This window comes from Struthio camelus, chromosome 6 (genome assembly GCF_040807025.1).
Source record: "Struthio camelus isolate bStrCam1 chromosome 6, bStrCam1.hap1, whole genome shotgun sequence".
Taxonomy (NCBI): domain Eukaryota; kingdom Metazoa; phylum Chordata; class Aves; order Struthioniformes; family Struthionidae; genus Struthio; species Struthio camelus.
Window position 1 is genome coordinate 35,551,264 of NC_090947.1, and position 16,397 is coordinate 35,567,660.

A 16,397-nucleotide genomic window follows, 5' to 3' on the forward strand; every position below is an offset into this window, starting at 1 on the left:
CGGCCGTTAGCCGCAGCCCGCCCCGAGCCGGCGCCGTGAGGCGGTAGTGGGCTGCCCGCGCCGCTCGGCCGCCTCCCGCTGGGTGCCTTCCTGCCGCGCTGCCGGCCCCGCGGCCCTCTCGGAGCCGTTGCGGCGGCGGGCCGGGCGGGGAGGGCGGCTGTGGGGGTCTGAAGCGCCAGTGCCGGCTGCTGGCGGCCTGAAGCGCCAGTGCCGGCTGCTGGCGGCGGCGCGGCCTCCGTGCGCCCCGCCGCGCCTCTCGGCGGTCCTCTTTCCCGAGGCCTGATGACTTTCCCTTTTTCTTTCTTTCTTTCTTTTTTCCCCCCTCCCGTGTTCATCCCTAGGCAGCTTCAGATCAGGGCCCGGGCTGCTCTTTCTGCATATTTGAACAGAAATCCCTCACAATGACGGAGGTACAGTAATGAACCTGAGCTGTTTGTTTGTCTGGTTGATTGATGCTACTTTGAGGTTAAATATATGTATGTACATATATTATACACGCACGCACACACCTACAGATAGGTATTTCTCTGAAGAACTCGCCACCCGCCAGCTGGCTGCACCGTGCTGGGGCCCTGGGGCGGGACGGGACGGGACGGGAGGGGAGCAGGCCCCGCCGCCTGGAGTACGCGTTAAAATATTAGTATGAGATGAGTGCCTTTCATTTTGTATATATTTATGTATTTTTTCCAGAAAGTATTTTTTTTCTTTTAATCGTTTGCAGATCATTTGCAAAGGCATTTAAAAATACTCACCGGGAAAACTGGATAATCTGTAAACTGTCCAGTGTGTTTTTCCTAATATTTTTGCAGATCATACTTGGAAAGTCTTTCAACCCTCCTGTAGCAAACCGTGGTTGTTTTTTGATATGGGGGCATTTGGTATCTTCTACCGTGTACACAGCTAGGAGAAATAGGAGACCGTAAGCTGATCTTCAGCATTCAGGTTGTTGTCTCTCCTTCTCCCAAACGCAGCAGGAGAAAGCAGAATGGGAAAACTTAAACAAAATTTTGATGCGCCATGGGTTGAAACCTGTGAGCTTTGCTGCCCCAGGAAACAGCAGAAGTATATCAGGTAAGGGCATGCTGTTTTTACAAGTTTCTGTATATGAAAATATAAGCCCAAGTTCATAAACCGTCTTTAAAGCTGTCTTTTGCAAGTGCCAGCAGAGATGTGGTCTTCTCCAGTTATCAAATGCCTTTCACTGTGACTTTGTTTATTTTGAATGTTTCCAGATATGATTGTCTTGGACAATCAGTCTTCTCTGGGGATAAGATGTGCATTACAAACACTGCTGGAAGACACGGACCGACAACAGAAAATGATGCATGGGCTTATGGAGGCTAATCACCAGCTCAGGTAAGACTCAGTGGTAGGAACTTGTTTCTAATGCAAGCCAAAAATATTGTCAGTGTCCGTTCTCTGCCAGGTGGAGCTGCTGCCACGCATGAGGCCCAAGACCTTTTTCCTGGGATTTTTGTGGAAAGTGGCAATGTTGGCCTGGTTTCTTCTGCATTTTTCTATCATTTCATCTGCTGCTTCTTCCCATAGCAAAATATTTCCCATACCTGCTCACATGGCCCATTATTGAGTGTTAACAGCTAAAATCTGTTAGGCCTGTGTCTCCTTCACTGTATTTAGTGAAGTTAATTTATTCTAAATCAAGGATTGTGGTTTTTTTTTTCTTTTTGTTAGAGATGAGGTACGTCAGGAACGAGGTCGAGCATCCCGGCAAGAACAACGGGCTAATGATTTGGAAAACGTGGTGAAGAACATAAAATCCAAAATTTGCCAGCTGGAAGATGAGACAATAGCTAAGGTTTGCCAGCAACAGAATCAGGTCAAAGAACTTCAAAAAGATCAGCAGATTTCACAGGTAATTCTGGTAAACCTGTTTGAGGACTCAAACTTTTGACTTTTATTTAAAAGCTTTAAAAATAGTGACACTGGTCAAAATAAATGCAAATCTTTTTGTCTTAAGAGTTACTACACTGTTTATAGCTAAGATTTTTCAAGCTCTATGGAAATTTTTTAATGATAGATTAGAAAAACATATGCATCCTTCTTCCACTGTCTCTTCAGCATGGCTAGAAAAAAACTACTCACCTTCCTTAGGAGCAAGTGCCTACTTGGGCATGTATGGCACTGTCTCCAGCTTGTTTGTCAGAATAATTTCGGAATGCTCCCGTTCCCTTTTCACAGGCAAAATACCAACAGCAACAGGAAAAGCTGCAAGAACAGGAAGAGACTATTGCCCGTTTGCAGAGGGAGCTGTACAAGGTTGGGATGGAGGAGCAGCAGCGTGTTGCCACTCAAAACAAAATGTTTTGCCAGTTTTGCAAAAGAGCTCCGAAGTCTCTTCTGGATCAGCAGTAAGCAATTTTCTTCCACTGTTATACTGATGTAACATTAAATGAAGAAGCACATTTTAAAATAATGGTTTTTGATATTTTGATTTTTTTAAAAACTGAGTTCCTTAGGAGTGCCAGTTGAAATATGAATCCTTGTGCCTTGTAAAGGCATGTGAGTTCAATGAACTTTTACTGTATATTAAAAGTGAGCTGCTTAAATCCTTGGAGAAAAGTGAAAATTACAGCCACTGTACACAAGGTGTCAGCAAAGAAAAGAGAATGATGCACTATTTAGTCTGGAACTCCAACGTCTACCAGGGTGATCTCATTCTGGGATTCTAGTATTGTTAAATGTGATCTTAAAGAAACAACAAAAATCTTTCAGTTGTGAAAAGTAGTATTTGCAGCTGCTAACTGCAGGCTTACTGTAAAGCTTTACAGTTACTTCTGTGAAGGTTTTGGAAGTACTCTATGTCTCTTATGATAAGGTCTCCATACTTCTACTATAAATCAGAGCTTTGCCAATTCTTAGGCCTCAAACGCCCCTCACTTGAGTGTGTTGGTGTGGCTGGGTCTGCCAGTTTTGGCTGGTAACACTAACCTGCAACAAATTTCAAAGGGACTGTGCAGCCTGACTGTTTCTTACTGTGCCCTCACTAAACAAGAAGAGGAATCACTGAATTTGGTTCCGTGCATTTTCTCACTTATGCCTCCAGAACAGAAAATCTCAGAACATCCCAAGAGTAAAGGTAGTTTCTCTGCTGTTCAGTTGTTTTTTTTTTTTTTTGCTTTATTTTTTTGCAACAGCATGCCTTGAAAATGCTTTTAGTTTCTTTCCAGATTTGTATTCTTAGTCTGTGTGGGACCTGTGCTCTTACATCTCCCTCAATGTTCACTGCAGTCCTAGAATTCAGGAGCTGTGCCAGGCTGCTAACCTTGCTGGGTATATGGAGCTACAAGATGGGGAGGCTGTCAGGAAGGTTTAGCTTTTGTCTCCTCCTGAACAATTTTGCCAGTTTCAGTCTAGTGCAGAATTAATGTCTATGCTTTTCTGCTTTGGAAGGCTGTGACTGTTTGCTCAATGTGAGAGAGAACTACTACTTGATGCAATCGCTTGTGAAACACAGTGCAGTTGTTTAAAGCTGTCCTGTACATACAGGTTACACAGTCTTTAAGGTACTACAATATCTTTAAGGTATGATTTTTTTTTTTTTTTCCCTGAGAATATTAAAAACTCAGTATACTGTTTTTCTTCTCTTCAGGTTTCTTTGTCTAATTGATTATTATGAATCTCAAATTAATCAAATGAAAAAGGAGTTAAGGTAGGTCTAATCTTTAATTCTAATCTCTAATAATGCGTCATGTCCTGCTGCTCAAAGTTCTGTCATGTGCTCCCATTCAGATAAGCAGGAACGTTGCCATGGATCTCCTGCTGGAAAGATGGGAGAAATAGGCATTTCCTGGAGGTAGTGATAACTGTTTGTGATTGTTCTTGTATAAAACCTATAATAGTAAATGTTGTGTATTCTGTGTTCCAGAAGTCACTAATTTGTAAGAAACAGCAAAGGACTGTAATGGTCTTGGAAGTTTGGATTCATCCTGGGCTGAATAGCTGTCAGTCAGTCTAAGCAGCTGCTCAGTCAGGAGGCCAGTACAGCTAGGAAGTTGGGGGTATTTAGATACTTGAGCTGTAATAATGCTTCTCCCCCCCCCCCCCCCCCCCCGCCTTTTTATTGGTTTACAGGTTTATTTACAGTGGTTTATTATATTGGCTGTGCTCAGCTGACTGATCTCCGGAAGGAAAGGAAATACCAGCCTTTGAACTCTGTCATGGTGCCTACATGGTACAAAGCAACAGAGCAATTACCTGAGAGTCATTCCTGTAATTTGAGATAATTCTTTTGAAAACTGAAATGGAACTTGCTTATACTGGAGTTTCTTTGAAAGAATAAGTATATTCAATTAGCATATGAAAAAGCTTTCCAGAAGTTGTTGAGAGGAGTGTTGGCTCTTAGGGCAGAATTATTCTGTTTATTTTGCAATTTATAGACACGTTATTATCATACTAAACACTTAACTAACTAAAACAACTGAGTTCTTTGAGGTAATTGAATTACAGTAAGGTGAAACAATTTATTTTTCCCAATAGGCAATACAAAAAAGATGAAGATCATGTACAGAAAGAAGTAAAAAGCAGGGAAGAATTCTTAAATCTAGATGCCTCTCCTAATTATAGAGCACTACTCACGGTACTGTATTGCTAAGAATAAATCAGTGCAGCTCTCTAAATGGTAATCCTTGAAAAGACACACAGAAATACATGTTTTTGATTTCTATCCTCTTGCTCTCATCTTGTCTTTACTTAATTTGTAAACTTTTTGGGGCAGGATACACCGTTTTTATCTATTTATGCAACGATTCAGTACTGTGTTGAGAAAATTCTTAGCTGAGGACTGAACAGACTTCTTCAATCACAGGTCTCCACCTGTGATCTAGTGCACATGCTCTTGATGGTGACTATTACGTCATCCATGCTGACTTGGTATAAAAAGCAAATGGGAATCTCTCTTGAAACATACATGCTTCGAAGTGTTCAAGTTTGTTGATTATGGAATGAGTGAAATAGAAGAAATAATACAGTCTGTGTTGCAGTCTTTCCAGAATCAACTTGTTGAAACAAAAGCCAGGAATGAGCAGCTTGTGCTTGAAAATATAAATCTCAAGAAAGATTTGGAAATAAGGTGAGAAGGGATAAATATCCTTTGTAAAGGCACTTCGGTAGACTGCTTTCAAAGAAAGAAACCAAAAGTGCCAGCAGTTGTAAAAGTGTAGTACATAATCTGCCTTTAAAAGCAATTAATAGAAGTAGGATACAGCAGCAACAATCAACCTCCCCTCCCTACACTGTTAATAGTAACTGTTAATGGGTTATTTTGCTGTGGATTATCTCTGACAATTGTGCTGATATTTATTCGCAATTATTTAGCGAAAGCAATACAAGTGCATGCAGGTAGAGCCTGAGTTCTTGATGAGCTGACTGTCCCAGTATGCTTACAAAAACTCAGTCTTTACACTAGTAGCATTACTGCTAAGCATGATTTCCACTTAAAACCTGCAGGACCAGGTATAGATGCAGACCTTTTTAGTAAGAAAACAGCCTGATCCAGCAGATTTTTTTGTGATGGCGTTAGATATCTGCCTTAGAGCTGTTGCCACGCAGAAATGTTGCAGAATTTCATCTCCAGAATAATACTATGGCACTGGCAACGCTCTCTACTGTTCTGCTTGAATAAGTTTTATTGGTGTCTTCAAATACCAGACATATAATACGGTACTTTTCCTTTCCAACAGACCAACTGCACAGGAATTAAAACTTTACAAGCACCAAGTGAAGAAACTAGAAAAAACTTTAAAGAAAACTATCCAGTAACTATATTTCTTCAGTAACTTTCATGAATCCTCTGACCTTTTAAAACCATAAGATATTCTGCAACCTGTAATGTCGATAGTGGCTTTTAAAGCATGTATCTTATCCCCATTCCTTAGAGCCTGATTTATGGGCAACAAATGTTGTTACTGTCTCTAAAAAGATACCCTGTGAATCTGAAGCAATAGCATGGTGCCCAGCTGAGGGGGAGTGCACAGCAGTGTGTCTTTTTTTATTTGAGTTTTGTCTTTCTGGATTTGATTTGAAGGCTATCCTAGGCAATATGGATGGGACCAAAACCTGATGTTTGCTACTTCCACAAGCTGTAAAGAAAGTTACTTGGTTGCATTGTGGATTATGAATGACAGTTATTTCTCTTAGTTATTTATTCATCGCTATTAGAGTTGGTAAAATGTTTCAGCTACTGAGGTTATATCCATCCTATTCTTAGAAGTTTACTTGGTGAGTTTTTTTTCTGAAACGTTGCTAAGCGCATTAAAGGTAGTAGAGCTCTAATATTGATAAAAGGTGTCTTTATCTGTAATTTGACTTCATCATTTGTGCGTGTGTATACTGAATGCTAAATATTTTATAGCATAGTATGTATCCTGAAAAAGACATCACTTAAACTAAACATGCTTAGTTTTTAGGGTTTTTTTTTTTTTTCATTTTACATTGAGTATATTTGAATGGTCTCTTGTCTCATGCAGTGGATATGATTTAGATGGTAGTTTTAGACCGACCATTGTCTCAGATGTGACAGGAAGGGTAGTGAGCTTTATGTAGTAAGTCAGGAAAGATGTTCAAACAGCAGTAGGTAAAGACTGTGAGCACGCGGAGTGCTGTAAAAACATCCAAATGTCTGTGTGGTTGATAGCATGAAATTTGACCCCTTCAGGTAAAATTCTGGATTTCAACTCTTTGACCATTGTCAGACCTCCAGTAACTGCACGTGTGGTGTTGTCTCTAAACTAACATGCAGTCTGGAATAACATCAACCTGGAGACTTGAGATAAATTTATGTTATTTTTATTAAGCATTATATTTTTCAACCAGTTTGATGGAATTTTATTGGCAGGCATCATAAAATGGAGATTTTTACTTTGTAGGTGCAAGTGTATGTGTTACATACATAGTTCTCTAATCAAGTCGAAAGTAGTATCTCCTGCTGAGGGTACTTACTGTAACTTACTGGTACGAGTTTTGCCTGTAGATCTTCAGGGAGTAGTATTGGAGAAAGAATAAAAGAAAAGAAAGAATCTGAAGGTATCACAGGAGAAGATCAGTTGCAGGCAGTTTGTCAGCAATACTTACAGGTATGCAGATTTGATCTATATTACATGTATTGAGCACTCTCGTAATGTAATACAATAAATAAAGCTTATTTAACTATGTAAACTGAAGCATGCTACTTTGAGTCTAAGGGTTCATATAAAGTCCTCTACGCAAAACGTGTAATGTTCTAAATTTGGCAGTGAACGTAGGCTTATTCTTAATTGTTCTTAGTGTAAATTAAATGTAGGCTTATTCTGGACTGTTTTTAGTGTAAGCTCCCTTAAAATATAGCAAGGAAGCAAAGACTAGCCAGGCAAACATGAAATCAGAGATTTAGCTGAAAGTCTTTCCAGGACATGGTGTCTATTCAAGGTCCTGTGCATGGTTTTGTTATGGTTTCAAAAATGCCTGAGGAGATAGTGGGTTTTATTTTTCTTTGAATTAAAAAAGCAAATATAATAAAGATTAGCAATATGTAAGCTGTGTAAGTAACAACGTCATGAGGGGATAAATATTAAAGATTCCTGAAGGGGAAGTATATTTGCATTATTTTTCTATTTCTTCTAGCTAGTATGTTTTTAAATCTTTGAATCTATTACACATTGAATGCATTTGTAAAATTTGACTATAATAAAAATAGGAGCTATTTATGATTTACTGTTTGACTAAATTATGAATGTGGTGGTGTGGGTGTTTTTTTTTTTTTTTTAATTATAAAAGGTTGTGGATATTTGAGCAATAACATGGTTTATTTGGTGTTGAAGGTTTTGTCCAGTATTGATTCTGTTATAAGAAGTCCAAGAGCTCCTCCGCTAATATACAGGCGCAGTAAAGGGCCAATCCAAAATTATATTAAAGAGAATGGACAGGAATGTGGATTTGAGCACCTTCCTCCTACTATAGAAATGTGGGCAGATCAGCTCATGGCCCTAAAGGTAATGCGTTGTTGTACTTCCTATTCTTTCTTTATTTTTTTTGATCTTTTAATCTGTTGACTACCCTTGTTCCCCAGTCACTTTCTTTACCCTCCCTACATACAGTTTGCTTGCTCCTGTGTCTGCATGTGTATAGGTTTTGTATTCTGACTTGGTGTTAAATTTTAAAAAGAATTCTGCTATGTATTTGTATACCGCTTTAAAACATAGTGAGTGAAAAACATGCAGTGCGCCTGCAGGCCTGATGCATTCCTCTGTGTTTATTGTCTAAGTGTTTTTGTTCACTGGTTGAGTCCCTAACACAACGTAAGCTTTGGAGCCCATGTACTTTACACATTATTGCTGATGTATTTTCTCTCTTCCTTTTGTCTTGCCAGAATGTTAACTTTTTGATTTAAATACAGGTAACTTTGTTTAAAAAACAAACTCTCTGTGACCAACTTCTTCCTATATTTACTGAAGCAATAACGTGCAAAGCACTTTTGTTTTCAGAACATCAGTGCTCTTTTTAAAAAAAATCAGAGAACTGGAGCAAAATTTTCTGTTTAAACCCATGACAACTAAAACCTTACTGTCTGCAATACTGTATTGTTTTCGCATATGAGAAACAGAAAATCTGCCCCGATTCTGTGATAAAAACAACTTTAAGCAGTTACTTTAATAACAGTTGTGTCCCCTCCCTTTTAAAAGGATTTGCACAGGTCCTTGAGAAAACTGTCTCTGGAATTGGTGCCCTGGCACACTACAAGTCCCCAGGATAACAGAGAATCTGTACGAGTTGAAGACCTTCAGTTCATAGTAGATGCAATTTTAGAAGAAATAGAAAATAAAGAGAAGGTAATTCTTACCAGGGGTCTATAATCAAAAGTTATTCTGGAGTTCTTAAATGCATTTGTCACATGTTGGTTAGATTTGTGCATTTGAAAACCCTGGGGGGTTGCAGAAATAGCTGCTTGAAGATACTCAGTAGTGAAAGACTATTTTAATATGAAGGATAAATTCACTTTGGTGAAGACTCTGCTTTAATCATCAAAGTCATTTGACCAGCAATGAATTTGCATTGCCCTGTAGTCTCTCAGGTACCATCCTGTTCCGTCTGTTTCTCAGTTAACATTGAGAATACATAAACATACTTACCAAGCAACAGAAATGGAAGCTGTCAAAAGAATATTTTTTGGTTTGCTGGATATTTGTGTCTGAAAACCCTCTTTAAAATGTATTTTTGGATATAGCCATACTTGAAATATCTTCATTTAATAAGGGAAGGTACACCTGTTTTTCTTCATAGACTAGTTTTAATGTTTCGTGGCTTGAAAGAATTTTGCTTTGTTAAAGTAATAACTGACCAATTATTTCTGCTTGCTACAGAGCAGCCAGACACCGTCCTTACAAACGCTGCATGCGATTGTCTCTCACTTCCAGAAGTTGTTTGATGTGAGTTCTCTGAATGGTGTTTATCCACGAATGAACGAGGTTTACACAAAACTTGGAGAAATGACCAATGCTATGAGAAATCTCCAGGAGCTCCTGGAACTAGGTAAAGACTTACCACCTAGCATGTGTTCAGACCCTTTCCACAGGAATAAGAAGCTGAGTGAAAGGCTGATCTCTATATAGAAAATACATTGAGCTGCTGAGAAATGAGTAAAGTAGATGTGTTCTTGACTGCAAAGATAAAAATATGTTCTTGTCAATTGGGAGTTTAAATAGGAAAAACATGATTCGTAAAGTCTGTTGTGTTTAGCAGTTGCTGAAGAATACCAAGGTGGCAGAAGAAAGGAATAACAGATCATATTGAAGTATCTCTTTTTCACACAGCTTTGTTTCCCAGTTGGTGACTTTATTTGTATATCTTCTCAACCATCTTTCATTCTCTGCTTGAAAGATAACAAGTTTAAGAATACCTATATTTTTTTCATTTGTAACAGCTATTATTTTAGAGAAATAGTTCAACCCTTGCTGTAGATTTCTCCTCAGTAATTGATTCAAGTGTAAGTATGTCCAGTTCTCAGAAACTTCTTATTCTGCTAAGCTTTGGAAAAAAGAAGTTAAGTCAAAACTAAATGCCGGTGCTCAGAGACCTACTTAGTTACTTCCAGGTACCCGTTCTGTTCCAGTTGTATACCTCTACAGAACAGAGGCTGATAGTCTTCCCTGAACTCACGGGTTTAAAGACGTGGCTGCTTGGTAGGGTTTACAGCCCAAGGGTGAGGCTCCTGGAACGTCAAGGTCTCCTTTTGGGCCTCGTTCAAAGAAGGAAGCAGATTTACCACCTGTAGCCAACAGAGAAGGTGAGGGAAACTTCATGTCTCCCTAAGAGAGACGTGGCCAGAGAGATCAGGGGCTACCTCCTGTAAGAACAGGCCCTCTGAAATGGATGGAGGAAAGGACAAGGGGCCTGTTCCTTTGATCAAAGTAGCCAAAGCAGGTAAAAAATCAATACCGGAAAAGCGTTCTGGCTAGTAACCATGTATTTAAGGAGCAGGTTCCTTGTTGGCCGTATTCCATGCCATACCATGCTTATGCTGTGTTGTAGGAACCTAAAATAGTTTTAGTTGGCTCTTTTCCACTGACATCATAGAATGCAGTTTAGTACCGTCTCTGATGTGAAAATACACACCTCTGACAAGCGTTTTAGTCCCTAAGGGATGCATGAGAGACTCACCACTTCCAGTAATGCTAGTTTATTTCTGAGCACAAGCACTTCATTTTCTGTGAAGGAAGGAACTTGTACATCTAGATGTGTCGAGGCTGAATGAAACTCAGTTCTTGCTGGTACCTAGGTTATGTCTAAAGTACTTTCCTGTTATTAGTCATGAAGTGTTTGTTTTTCAGACAGCTCTGCTCCACCCACTGTGGTAGTGGATACTGTTGGGAAACTATGTGACATAATCAATGAAAATGTGACTGAGCAGGTGCAGCAACTTCTGGGGACCCAAGACATCCACAGGTATGTGGTGCTTTTCCACTGGTGAGAACTCTTCAAATCTCAAGTTTAGCAATTGAGAGAACTGGCTAAGGCAGATACTGAAAGTGACTTCAATCATCTGCTACAAAGTTAATAATTCCTTTTCTGTCACAGCTTTCTGTTAGCCTATAGGAAACAAATCCTTGAATACTTTCAATTGCATAAAGCTGCTAAGGAGATAAATTAAGGCCAGAGGCTCCAAAACCCCTTTTTGGCTTTCCAGGATAGTGTGATTAAATAAGCTATGTTAAATAAGGAGACATAACAAATACTGCATGTGGATGGGAAGGAGAAAGTGTTGCAAAGTGTCAACTGTAACATTAAAAGTCTGTTAGTTGTTGTGAGAACATATGCCTCAAACTTCCTACAAATATTCTGGGAACTGGACCAATCCTATTTTTTTCTTCAACAGATGAAAACATACATATGCTCAGTAGCAGGCTGTAAGAGCTTATGATGTTCAGAATTTGCTATGCGCGAGCACAAAAAAAGTTAGTTGTGGGCAGTAAGTCTAACACAGGCTGAGTTAACAGTACTATCTCCTTCCACCTTTGTCCGCTCCTTTGCAGTTTTAACTAGAGAATAGTTGCTGAAAAAAAGATTCCTTACTGTCTGCCTCTGAAGCAGTTGCATCAGCCACCCCCAAGTGGTGTATTTGGCATACATAGACTAATATTCTAGTCCAAAAATTCCATGGCATCAGGTGAGGTAGAGAGGAAGGACGTATATAGAGCAGAAACAGTGACATTTTCAACAACAGCTAATCTTCTGAAAATAACAGTTGTTGGCCGCAGGTTTCAGAACGCGAGAATGCATTTTTGGCATAGATGGAGTTGCATACAACTTAGTAATATTGTTTTCAGAAACTTGTGCCATACTATGCCATAACAGCCAAGGAGATGAACTGCCTTTGCAACTTTGATCTGACAGTCTCACTTACACATTTCAGTATAATCCGTAAGCTAGAAGAACATGAATGCTTCTTTCCACCATTTCAAGCTCTCATTCAGGATTTGCTCTGTCTTCTAGGTAAGTCATACTTGCAACAATTTTAGGTACCTTCGTGCCACAATTTCCTCTTCCTCCTCAAACTTGTTACAGCTAACAGGTGTTTTGTTTACTCCTGATGTGTAAATCTTTAGATATAAAACACAGGGAAGATAGGGGGAAAGGTGCTAATTTTAGCCTCACTCTTGTCTCTGTCTTTCCACAGCAAGTAAGCAAAATACTTGCAAATTAAGTTTTCATCGAAAATTGGATTGCATGTGTTCAATCATATTACTCATCAGCCAAAGTAGCTTAAATACAGCTTTTTCCCAAAAGCACTAACATGTTTGAGGAGATTATTCTCTGTGGTGCTCCTTGCTCACCAGTTGTATTTCTAAACATTTAAGCTAGAATTGTGCTGGAAGTTGAAGATGTTCTACATCTATATGCTTCACTACTTTGCTTTTCATTTTGTTTCAGAAATCAGTAACCTGGATGATATTTTACCTACTGTGAAAAATCTGAAATTGGTAGCTAGTTAAGTGTTTGTATTGTGTGCCCTAACATGCTCTATCTTACCTATGAATGCACCAAGCAAATGGCATACAGCTACCTCGCTTCCGTGACCCTAATGGACAGTTTCAGAATATTCTGACATAAATAAAAGCTTGACTTTGCCACTGCATTCTTTTATTTCTCTTAAATTGACCATGAAACAATTATTAAGAAAGATTTCTTATAACCACAGATAACTGGTCTGTTAAGTTCCAGAGAGAGAACCACTACACCCTGATATCAGTCTGCCCCACACAAAGACAGAAAACAGATATAGCCCCTATGCATCTTGAATGGTACTGGCATAGGAAGCATGAGACAAAGATGCTCTACCTGCCCTAGCCCTCATGCTTTCATCATTTGACCATGTCTTGGTTTTCTGAAGAGTCTATTTCAAAACGCCCTTTACCTCTTCATATAAGTTTGAGATTTGAGTTAATGATACTCTCTTCTCTTCAGCTATTTACCAGATGTCATGGTTCCCGATTTGTGCTGCAAACTGTTGGTCAGTGAATATTCTTTGTGGTTTTGGATTAAGACAGACTAGCTTAATGTAATATTAGCTGAAATGAGCTGAAACTTGCTTCAGTTGGTAGTTTATGGATTTCTACCTAGCATGGATTTGGTATTCATGGTCTCCCTTCTAAAGGTCAGTCTTAGTAAGGCATAGATAAAGTTTTGTAAGCAAGACATTTAAAAGTTTATTGTACAGAAACAGGTACATTGAGCTTCTGAAAATATTTTAGTATATTTCACTCCAGTGTTAAGCTTAGTTTACAAAACTGCTGTTCCTCAGGCACAACACTTTACTATCAATTTTGAAATGTACTGTAACAAAGAACAAAACATGTTAAGGCATCACAAACTAAACCTTAATGACATCTTGGTAAACTAATCATCTCCGTGCTTTTTGGAAGCTCATTATATACATACCTGCCACCACAGTCTAAGATACTCAAAAGTGGACTATTAATTTCTTAGTTTCTCAAAACCAACTGCCATTAAACAGTCTTAAACAGTTTCTTTCAACACTTCTGAAGCCTCATAGGTGAAGGATGTTAAAAAACAAAACAAAACCAAACCCAAACCCTATTCTTTCACAGGTGCAGTGCTTTCAAATGTTGCTAAAACAATATAAGATCCTGGGAAAGTAAAACTGCCCAATCAGAGCAATGATGTGTAGCTGACAGAATCTAAAATAAGTTAAAGGTGCAAGACTTAGCTTAAGAGAGTTTTCATACTTAAGGGTTCTTTGGGAAAAGGATGCCAGAAACAGCAAAAATAAGTGACTAGTGCTATTTAAAGCCAAATTATTCCCAGTGGTTTCTTACTAAACACTGAGTAGCATCTTTAAATATACACATCCTGAACAGGAGACTGCTCCAAGTTTGCAGTGACTGCTCAAAACGCATTAATTACAAAAGATATGTACATTCGTATAAAGTTAGTTTACAAATTAGTAACTTATGCACAGGAGAAGAAATCAGCTTTTCTTGTATCTACTTCTTGTCAGCTCATACCTGCAAGACAGATACAGCAAGTAGTTACAGCAGTTACAGGGTTGTTTGGGTTTTTTTTTTTTTTTAAAATAGTTTTAACTGGCACAATTGAGGAGGAGACTTTGGGCTGCTTTATCGCTTGTGCTTCATAGGCGGTGGGGCAAAGGAGGGGTCAAAGATGGCCTCAAACTTCAGTTCTTTACCAGGAACTTCGAATGAGTGAGTCATTTCTCTCCTACTCTCATATTTGCTCTCTGCCTCCATAAGATACACGCTCAAGTTAGGCCACAGGGACTTGGTTTTCTTGTCCTGCTGATCAGTATTATCTTACTGTCCTTGTGGATGGCAGCTACTAGACTACCCATGCTGCATTCCTTGGGCTCCTTCATTGAAGGAGAAGGAAGAGCTGCAGCCATTAACTACAGACTTTGGGGAAAAAATATCAGGTTCCTAATTTTTGCCTCAGACCAATACTTGAGGTTTTTAAGCCTGAACCACAAAGGAAAACAGTGAATAGCTTAACATAATAACTTTTATGAATGCTTTGTAATTATAGTTTTATCATATTTATAATATACATTGCTGACCAGAATATTTAGTTTAAGATCTTCCTACACATTACAATTTGTTACAAGTGTACTTTAATAACGCTAATTCTTTTACTCGTATTTCCCAGTGGCTTTTATCATAACTTAAAATAAAATATGCTAAAGACTAAGAATAATTGTCATGTAGGCCTCTTATTAAAACTCAGAGAGCAGATATTGCACTAGTAACGAGATTAACATCAAAATTTGATAAAACTACCAAATTAGTTCAAGTTAGTCCAGCGTTTGCATGCAAAAATATTCTCTTTGCTCACCGAATTACACAACCCATTCACCATCACTCCAACATGAATTCAGGACAAAGCAATTAGCAGGGTTTGAAAGTATGAAGATGAAACAAACGTACCATTGTGCAAAGCCTTTGATTAAGTCTTCCTGTGACAAGTCAATTTGCACCTTTAAAAAGCAAATTTTATTTTATTATTCAGCATACAAGTTTATTAGCAAAGTTAGCACTCCTCCCGGGTCAGTTCCACTTAAGTTCTAGGGCTGCAGCTCAGGGTCTGGGGAGCTGAGCTTTGTGCATTTCCAAAACATGGGAATTAGCTAGCCTCAGCACTGAAGCTCAGTTTCTTAAGAGAAAGAACTGAGGGAAGTTTACTTTTCACATAATCAAAGTTGTTCACAGAAAACTTTTTAAAGAGTGTTGCTGGAAAATTCTAAGTTTTATTGCAGGTCATTCTCGGCTCCATGTTTGCATTACTTGAGGGGTTGCCCAAATGGGCAGTGGAGTATTCCAAGCAGCACATTTCTGTTTCAGAAATGCCCCTTTTCAATGAAGTAGGGTGCCTTATAAATCACATGAGACCACTCAAGCTTCTATAGGGATTATAGCCTGATTTAGGATGAGAATTTGGCAGAAAAAGAGTTGCTTTCAGAGTGAGTGCCAGTTCTGTTATTCACAGTAGAATTGCAGTTCAGGATTAGAAGAATCTCTCAAACTGTTCAGCTGTGGTAAGTCAGTAGTATAACTTGTTTGAACTTACTTTGCCCAGTTCTTTTCTTTCCTGTGAAATGAACGGCCTGCTGTTTTTCACTGCAATGTCTAATGTCCTTTTCTTAACATCTTCCAAAGATTCAAAAAATTCAAACCTAAAAGTAAAGTTTTGTGAGGAGAGACTTAAGTCAAACATTAAAATTCTATAAACATCAGTGGCCAGAATACAGTAATTTTAACAGAGAAGGAATATAGCTTTATAGAATGACCTTTACAGCACAGGTGAATCACACCCAAAGTTCGAAAAGGCTTTACTGCTTATAAACCTTAACGTTTATAAACCTTGAGAACATTGTTGCCCAACCACGGCACGTTTTAATAAGGTAAAACACTGCTTTGGAGGACTGACTTTAATCCACATGTGAACAAAGCCTGTTCTCCATGGAACAGAAAAGGCAATTTTATAGTTAGATTTTAGTAATATTATAAGAAATCTTTTCCAGGCCTCATGCAAGAATATGACATTCTGTTGATGATCGGACTGTTCCCCATGCCAGGGGCATGAAGGAATGAAGGAAAACATACATCCGCGATGAGATGCTATTTACCAACAATTTTCCCCTTCATGGAAGATCAGCATGTTTTCCATGCAACACCTGTTACTCAGAGGAAATAGCAGAGCCAAACCCCCAAGTTTACAAAGTAGGCTTATACCACATTAAGAGAAGACAAAGGAAGGAACCTGTGGCAATTATATTCTTAATGACTCTTGACTCATGACTGGCACACATCATCTAATGCAAAGCCAGTTTTGCCCATGCTAAATCCTTTTGGTTCTGCCCCCCTAAGTAGTTTTTC

General features: G+C 38.8%; 2 protein-coding genes across 5 annotated transcripts in view; one reads left to right on the forward strand and one right to left on the reverse strand.

Moving 5' to 3' along the window:
- The first annotated feature begins 19 nt into the window (after positions 1 to 19).
- CEP70 (centrosomal protein 70) lies at positions 20 to 12,618 on the forward strand. Of its 4 annotated transcripts, none has more exons than XR_011141974.1 (16): positions 20 to 410; positions 972 to 1,071; positions 1,233 to 1,356; positions 1,693 to 1,873; positions 2,200 to 2,369; positions 3,611 to 3,670; positions 4,498 to 4,597; positions 5,001 to 5,089; positions 5,700 to 5,774; positions 6,989 to 7,091; positions 7,815 to 7,985; positions 8,676 to 8,822; positions 9,354 to 9,522; positions 10,807 to 10,935; positions 11,903 to 11,982; positions 12,421 to 12,618. XR_011141974.1 is itself a non-coding variant. In XM_009677212.2 (16 exons), exons 1-16 carry the CDS (start codon positions 402 to 404, stop codon positions 12,480 to 12,482), a joined length of 1,755 nt encoding a protein of 584 aa, XP_009675507.2. In that variant the 5' UTR covers positions 20 to 401; the 3' UTR covers positions 12,483 to 12,618. The 4 variants fall into 4 exon arrangements, 3 of the variants coding, with proteins under 3 accessions (XP_009675507.2, XP_009675510.2, XP_009675512.2); XM_009677212.2 differs by having other exon boundaries at positions 10,821 to 10,935; XM_009677215.2 differs by lacking the exon at positions 5,700 to 5,774 and having other exon boundaries at positions 10,821 to 10,935.
- Positions 12,619 to 13,166: 548 nt separating this feature from the next.
- ESYT3 (extended synaptotagmin 3) overlaps positions 13,167 to 16,397 on the reverse strand; it is a 35,819-nt gene continuing 32,588 nt past the window's right edge. Inside the window, exons 21-23 of the mRNA XM_068949566.1 lie at positions 15,589 to 15,694; positions 14,949 to 14,998; positions 13,167 to 14,015 (exon numbers count right to left, since the gene is read on the reverse strand). Of these exons, the coding sequence (XP_068805667.1) occupies positions 13,979 to 14,015; positions 14,949 to 14,998; positions 15,589 to 15,694 (193 nt within the window). The 3' untranslated portion in view covers positions 13,167 to 13,978. The remainder of the gene's footprint in view (positions 14,016 to 14,948; positions 14,999 to 15,588; positions 15,695 to 16,397) is intronic.

Coding starts and splice junctions, on each gene's coding strand:
- CEP70 (XM_009677212.2), top strand. Junction 3,671..4,497: donor CAAATGAAAAAGGAGTTAAG/GTAGGTCTAATC, acceptor TTTTCCCAATAG/GCAATACAAAAAAGATGAAG. Junction 5,775..6,988: donor ACTTTAAAGAAAACTATCCA/GTAACTATATTT, acceptor TTTTGCCTGTAG/ATCTTCAGGGAGTAGTATTG.